This window comes from Alligator sinensis, unplaced genomic scaffold (assembly GCF_000455745.1).
Source record: "Alligator sinensis unplaced genomic scaffold, ASM45574v1 scaffold1389_1, whole genome shotgun sequence".
Taxonomy (NCBI): domain Eukaryota; kingdom Metazoa; phylum Chordata; order Crocodylia; family Alligatoridae; genus Alligator; species Alligator sinensis.
Genome location: NW_005843026.1, coordinates 184,996 through 192,865, shown reverse-complemented (window position 1 = coordinate 192,865; position 7,870 = coordinate 184,996). Strand labels below are relative to the sequence as shown.

The 7,870-nt window shown below is 47.0% G+C and overlaps 1 protein-coding gene across 1 annotated transcript in view; it reads right to left on the bottom strand.

Moving 5' to 3' along the window:
- Positions 1–7,870, bottom strand: part of MGRN1 (mahogunin ring finger 1) — a 148,574-nt gene that overhangs the window by 44,110 nt on the left and 96,594 nt on the right. Inside the window, exon 7 of the mRNA XM_025193207.1 lies at positions 5,377–5,429. Coding sequence (XP_025048992.1) covers positions 5,377–5,429 — 53 coding nt within the window. The remainder of the gene's footprint in view (positions 1–5,376; positions 5,430–7,870) is intronic.

Genomic DNA, 7,870 nt, shown 5'->3' with positions numbered 1-7,870 from the left:
TCCTGCTTATGCAGGGGGTCGGACTCGATGATCTATTGAGGTCCCTTCCGACCCTAACATCTATGAATCTGTGTTGTTTTTTGCTTTGATTTGCCTCAGGGGCCTCTCTCTGTTATTCCTTCACTAGCCAGCTCTACGTCTCTGCAAGCTCTCTGCAGACCAGAGCAGAGGTAGGTAGCTCAATTTGAAAGAGCCAACCTGTCTTGAGTTTCAGATGCATGAAACAGTCATGTCAGTGTCCCTCTTGTATTGCAATGAGAGATGCAGCCTACTACTATTTCACTACATCAGGATCACTATCCTATAATGCCTAGTAAAATCACAGCACCTTGATTTTGTTTCTCTCACACTCTCATTGTTTTCTCCCACCAAAATCCCTGGCTGCTCTGCAGTATGAGAAGGATCCTAGTTGTTCCCATTTGTTTGTTTTGCAGTGTAGAGAATGCTTGTGATGTGGCCACTGCATTTCTGTACTGGGGCTAGGCAGTATGTGAGGTGCTTCAGTCAGAAACATGAATTCCACACAAAACCATCAAGTCACAAATGGCCCTGGAAGTTCAGACTATTGCATAAGCACACATAGTTACAGCTGAGAGCCAGATTGCCAAGCAACAGGGTTGTGGGAAATGGCTATGTTTCATTTCCATTTCAGATTTGGCCATTTCAGAGGGACAGTGATTCATTTTGGTGTTTTGGATCACTGTTCCATTTCAATTCGGCCAAATCTGTTTTGGAGTTTTGACGCTGTTTCGGAGATTCAGATCAGACAGGGTTTGGCAGGCACAGCCAGGCAGCTGCAGGTTCTCCTGCGGCTCCTCCATCTGTGCCTGCCTCTCCCTGGGCAGGGGGAGCCCCCCCTGCCCCGTGCCTGCTCCCCCAGCCCCTTCCCATGGCCCCGTCTGGCCCCAGCATCCTAGCACTAAAAAAAAAAAAGCCCTGCACTCACCAGCTAAAGCAGTGGCAATCAGGGCCTCTAAGGGCTCGTGGCAGAGCCCCCCAGTGCAGCACAAGGCACTGAGGTCTAGCGGGGATCGCCCCCCTACACTCCGCTTGGCACCTGCAAGGCAGCTATCGCATCGCGTGGATGTAGTGTGGCTTGGCAGGGCACCACACACTGTCTGGGAGCCTGGTACCACTCAGCCCCAGCGGCCCCCATGGCTGCCCTGCCCTATCCCCCACCTGGCCCCAGCCTCCCGGCACTTTAGAAGGAGGACTGAGGGGCTGTGCCAGACTATTCCTGAGAGGCGTCCCTGAAACATTCCAAAACATTTGAAACATTTCCGAAACGTTTTGGATAGTTTCGGAGATGTTTTGGAGCCTTCTGTTTTAGGCGCCGTACAGTGATCACTGGCTCTGTCTCCCATGGGATTCTAGCACCCAGTCCCGCATGGAGTCCAGTGAATGTAAAAACAGTAATTATTACATAATGCTCTCTGAAGCAAATCTGGAGTAGCCTGCATCTACCTTCTCCTCAGAGTTAGCTGCATTTTACTGCTGTACATATGGAACTGTCTGTGACTAAAGGTACTATTGAAATGGAAAATATTACTGCTGCATTAATGATTTCTAATCAAATTAACACGCACCATAGAATGTTGCACCTTTTGGTATCAGTCACAGTCTAGGTGCCACTTCTCACAACTCAAGAGATGAAACTTGTTGCATAAAATAAAGCCCTGGAGGAGAGACTTCTACAAGAGGAGTTCATTATACAGGCTGGCCACATGGTGCTAAATTTTGATGTTGGAAATGCAGAGCCAGGTTCATTTCAGGACTTGAGCTCCCTGACCACAGGAGACTGGGCACAGAACAAGAATGATAAATTCAGTCTTCCCAAGTGGATAGTGGCTAGATGAGCCCTATCCCAAGTACAAATTACACTGGCATCAGACCCAGAACCTAGCTATGGAGAAAGGCAGCAGCCAGGGGAACAAAGAAAAGTCACTAAGGCACAGAGAAAGATGGATGCAGATGGAATACTTTAACCTCAGCTTTAATATGCTGGGAGCCATGCAGGCTCTCAGCAGGCTATACCTCTCTCTGCCTCTCTTCTGGAGTAATGGGCCAAAACCCTTCCCTTCATTTAATCAAAGTCCCAAGTGGCCCCTACCTCAGGCACCTTCCCTTGAAAGAAACAGGCAGGCTCTATTACAAGCCTGAGGCCTCCTAATGTCCACTGATGTCTCCTGTTAGGGTCAATGAGCCTAGGGTGAGAACAATTTTGCTTCTCCTGCTCCCTAGGGCTTTACATAAGATTCACAGATTGAAAGGCTGGAAGGGACCTCGGAAAATCATTGGGTCCAGCCCCCTGCACCAAGCAGGAAAGGTAACTGGGGGTCAGGTGACCCCAGCAAGGTGACTGTTTAGTCTTCTCTTGAGGCTCTCCAGGGTAGGTGATTGCACCACCTCTGGAGGGAGCTTATTCCACAGTCTGGACACCCTGACTGTGAAGAAGTTTTTCCTAATGTTGATCCTGAATTGATCTTCCAGGAGTTTGTGGCCATTACTTCTGGTTTTCCCCTTGGATGCCCTGGTAAACAGTTACTCACTGAGCCCTTGATGTACTCCCCTAGTGTAGCGGTAAGCTGCTACCAGGTCCCCTCCTCTCAGCCTTCTTTTCCTCAGACTGAAGAGTCCCAGATCCCTCAGCCTTTCCTCATATGGCTTGCCTTTTAAAACTCTGATCATATGGGTGGCTCTTCTTTGGACTCTCTCAAGCTTGTCCACATCCTTATTAAAGTGTGGTGCCCAGAACTGGATGCAGTACTCAAGCTGCGGTCTCACCAGTGCCAAGTAGAGCAGAAGAAACACCTCCTTGGTTTTGCTTGAGATGCATCAATTGATGCATGCCAGAGTATTATTTGCCCTACTGGCTACAGCATTGCACTGCCAGCTCATATTCATACTGTGGTCTATTATTACCCAAAGGTCCCTTTCATTTATGGTACTAGTCAGTTTGGTGCCGCCAAGCCTGTACGTGTGTTGGGGGCTGCTCATCCCAAGGTGAAGCACTTTACATTTTTCAATGCTGAACTTCATCAGATTCCGATCCACCCAACTTGCTAACCTGTCTAGGTTTGCCTGTAACTGTAGCCTACCTTAAAGCGTGATCATGCTTCCCCATAACTTGGTGTCATCTACGACCTTGGACAGTGAGCTCTTCACCTCCACATCCAAATCATTAAAAACGATGTTGAAAAGTACTGGACCAAGCACTGAGCCCTGCGGGACACCACTGCCCACTTCTCACCAGGATGACACAGATCCATTCACTACGACTCTCTGGGTTCTATCCTGCAGCCAGTTTCTCACCTACCTGACTGTCTCAGAGTTAAGCCCACAATCCTCCAATTTTCTTGCGCGGACATTGAGGAATACTGATCAAAGGCCTTTTGGAAATCTAGGTATACAATGTCAACCTGCTCTCTTGTGTCCAGGTGGTGAGTTACCTGGTCATAGAAGAAGATGAGGTTGGAAAGGCAAGACCTGCCCATGACGAAGTCATGCTGACTGTCATTCAGAATCTTACCTTCTGCAAGCTTATCGTAGACAGACTCCTCAATGAACTTTTCTAGGATTTTCCCTAGAATGGATGTTAGGCTGACCTGCCTATAGTTACCCGGGTCCTCCCTCCTGCCCTTCTTGTGAACAGGCACAACGCTGGCCCTCTTCCAGTCCTCAGGGACTTCTCCAGAGCGCCACGAGTTGTGGAAGAGTTTCACCAGGGGTTCTGTAATGACTTCAGCCAGCTCCTTCAGCACTCTCGGATGAAGATCATCAGGTCCCACTGACTTGTATGGATCAAATTTTATTAATTGGTTATACACCAATTCTACAACAACAGTAGGAAGGCGATTATTCCTACCATGCTCATCCTCTACTCTACCTGGCATGGTTTTCTTCTTGGTCCGGTGCAAGACTGAGGTGAAGTAATCATTCAGGAGTTCAGCTTTCTCCTGGGTGCCAGTAACCAGCTCTCCTGAGCTGTTGAGCAATGACCCCACATTCCCATTTGTTTTCCTCCTGTTCCCCATGTACCTACAGGACTTCCCATTGCTAATCTTAGTTTGGTCGCTGCTCTAGCAAACTAATCTGTCTTATCTGTTCCCTGCAAATGTGGGCTGTTGTGGAATAGTCCTCCTTGGGGCCCGCCCCAAGCTTCCATTGTTTATAAGCCTCTTTCTTAAGAGGACCATGATTTCCCTGTTTAGCCAAGAGGGCTTCCCAGCCCTTCTGTTACCTTTTCTCTGCATGGGAATGGATTTCCTTTGTGCTTCAAGGATCATGTCCTTAAGGACACTCTTTGTGCACACCTTTTGCCTTCGATCCCTGGTCCCGCAGCACTTGCCCTATTAGTGACCTAAGTTTGTTGAAATTTGCATTTTTTAAGTCCAAGACTTCAATCCCGCTATCTGATTTGCTTTACATCGGACAGTGAATATGGTCACTGTCGCCAAGACTTTCCTCTATATTTAAGTAGGTCATCAGGTCGTCTCATTTGGCCAGAACCAAGTCTAGCAGAGCATCACCTCTGGTTGGCCCATGCACCTCCTGAGTCTAGGAGAGCTCCTTGACACAAGTCAGGAAGGATTACAAGCAATCCAACTTGATCGAGTGTTCCTCCCAGGAGATGTCTAGATAATTAAAAATGCCCATGACAACCATGTCACACACATGTGTGGCCTCAGTCAATTCTCGGGTGAACTCCAGACCAAGTTCCTCCCCCTGGTTTGGTGGTCTGTAGTATACACCTACAGTTAGGTCTTTCGCGCCACCCCCCCACCCCGCAACTTGACCCAGAGGGTTTCAAGCTGTCCATTTTTGGAGCCGATGTCAGCCTCCAAGGAGGTGTACTACTCTTTCACATACAGAGCAATGCCTCCACCTTTCTTCGCCACCCAGTCCCTTCTATGCAGGGTGTAGCCCCCTATAGCTATGCTCCAGTCATGTAAGGAGTACCACCAGATCTCAAGATGTAATGCTCCTTAACATGGTTTAGTCCCATCCATAGGCTAAGACTAAACCATGTTACAGCCGGTTCTAGACACAGCACATCTGGTTCTATAGACAAATCTTAAGGCCCTAATCATACTATGATGATGTTATGTTTAAACACCCATCAGATTTAATCACCACAGAGACTAACACACTTCCAGTCATCAAGCAGACTGAAAAAGTTGTTTAGTTCAGGCCTGAAGCTTGTAACATACAGCTGCTCTTTTGCAGCCTGTGAGGTATACTGTGGTAATATGTGGGACCTGAACACTACAGGACTAGGTACTACACAAATAGGACAAATGCCCTATGAAAACTTCCATCCACAAGATTACATGTACGGAGGAGAAGAGTGAAAGCAGAATGACAGGACTCATTTACCTTTTCAAAGGCAGCCAAGAGAACATGAGCGTGACCAGTAACTTCCACCACCACTGGAAAGAAAAAACAACGTTGATTAAAATGCTGAAGGAGAGTTACCTCATTTACCAAGAGTAGAGCTTCTTTGGATTTTTCCCATGAGGCCAATACCCTGGGGCAGGAGATTTATGAATGGAGAGAATAATGAAGAATGAAACTACCGAGCTTATAAGAGTTGGAATACAGCTGCTGTTTTAAAAGTAGAATTTCAGCTATTTTCCTCTTTAATCCAGCCATGTTGAATTTTAATCCTACAATTAGGATTAAATCCTAGCCACAGGTCAGCTGTCTGACCTTTGGCTATGACTTGGTTAAAAACCTCACTTAATTAGCTTCTGCAGGACAGCAAACACTCCTAAACACAGAGCTGAACCCCATGCCTAACAAACAGGCTCTAAACTCTCAGATTTATTTGACTAGTTTTGTATCTCTGAGATGTTCCATAGAATCATATAAAATTAGGGTTGGAAGGGACCTCAGGAGGTCATCTAGTCCAACCCCCTAATCAAAGCTGGACAATCCCTAACTTGATCATCCCAGCCAAATCTTTGTCTAGCTGGGTCTTAAAAACCTCCAAAGATGGAGATTCCACAACCTCTCTGGGTAACCTGTTCCAGTGTTTTACAACCCTCCTAGTGAAAAAGTTTTTCCTAATATCCAACTTAAACTTCCTTTGCTGCAGCTCGAAACCATTGCTCATTGTTCTGTCTTCTGCCACCACTGAAAACAACTTTCCCTTTACAAAGCTATGAAACTGAAGCCATGAGAGTAAACTTGCTGAGTTTCTTTTATTCCCTAAGCTTGCTATCCTTGCAGAGGGAAAAATTAGGCTAGCTTATCTGTAGTTGGCAAACCCACAGCATTTATCACCTTATTTCAACCTAGTCCTAGGCACTTACAATGCATTTATTAAATGCACCAGCTTTTTGTCAGGTTCAGCCACTGAAACATCTATGTCTATTTCTTTGGCTTCTTCCTCCTTTTTGTCCCAAAATAAACAGCATTTTTGTACTTTCCAAGTGGGACACCTCGCCATTACTCAAAATGCTCGAAGTAATTGCCAAAGGTTCTTGTGCTGCATCAACAGATTCTTCAACACTTTGTCATATACAGAATGAGTGTATGTAGCCCTTAGCGTCCAAAATCCTTCAAGCGAGAGGATTCCTGAGTTCTGTCCCAGCACTTATATTGATGTGTATGGCCATTTTGTTTTACTGGCTCAATTTTGTCATATGTTAATAGGGAATAACTCTTTCCTACCTCAGACAGTGCTGGGAAGAGTAACTGTTAAGTGCCTGGAGACTACTGGGGATGGGAGTCACTAGAGAAGGTATGCAACTTCAGGTCCCACTATCATAAATATATGCAATTCAGCTCAGTACACAAGAAAGGTTTGGAGCAACTGGCACACTGTAATCAGCTTCCAGGCCAGTAATGGTTGAAGGAAGTGACACAGTGGGCGTATCTACTTGAGAAGTTAACTGCAGAGCTGCCTAATTAGTTCTGTAGTAAAGTCTCAACATCTACACATGCAGCCCTATGAGGCTGCAGGAAACTAATTAAATTCCACCGCAGGTCTTGTGGCAGTGTTCTTCTGTGCACAGCAGCACATGTGTAGAAGCTGACACAGCTGCCTGGGTCATGAGGGTGCTTCAGTGCACAGCTGCCTGCTCTCTGCAGCACATTGGAGCAGGTAGGAGCAGCCCTGGGCTGAAAGGCTGAACCCCTGGGCTCCCTGCCAGCCAGGGATGTTCTGACCCAGCTCAGGGGTCCTGGGCCAGAGTTTATTGCTCCAAGCTAACAGCACACGTAGATGCATTTAGTCAGTCTCCAATAAAGATAGGAGCTCATTAATTCCTTTTTGGTCCCAAAAATCGAATGATTACAAGATACTCTTCAATACCTTCATCAGCGACTTGGACAAGGGAGTGAAGTGTACTCTGTCCAAGTTTGCGGATGACACAAAACTGAGGAGAGAAGTGGACACGCTGGAGGGCAGGGAACAACTACAAGCAGAACTGGACAGGTTGGACATATGGGCAGAAAACAACAGAATACAATTCAACAAGGAGAAATCAAAGTGCTGCACCTAGGGAGTAAAAATGTCCAGCATACCTACTGCCTAGGAAATTACCTGCTTGGTGGAACGGAAGCGGAAAGGGATCTTGTAGTCCTAGTGGACTCCAAGATGAACATGAGTCGGCAGTGTGATGAAGCCATCAGAAAAGCATCTGCTGATGCGCTTTATCGTGCATCAGCAGATGCATGACAAACAGATCCAGGGAGGTGATACTTCCCCTCTATTGGGCGCTGGTCAGACCGCAGTTGGAGTACTGCGTGCAGTTTTGGGCGCCGCACTTCAAGAGGGGTGTGGATAACCTAGAGAGGGTCCAGAGAAGGGCCACTCGTATGGTTAAGGGCTTGTAGGCCAAGGCCTATGGGGAGAAACCGGGGC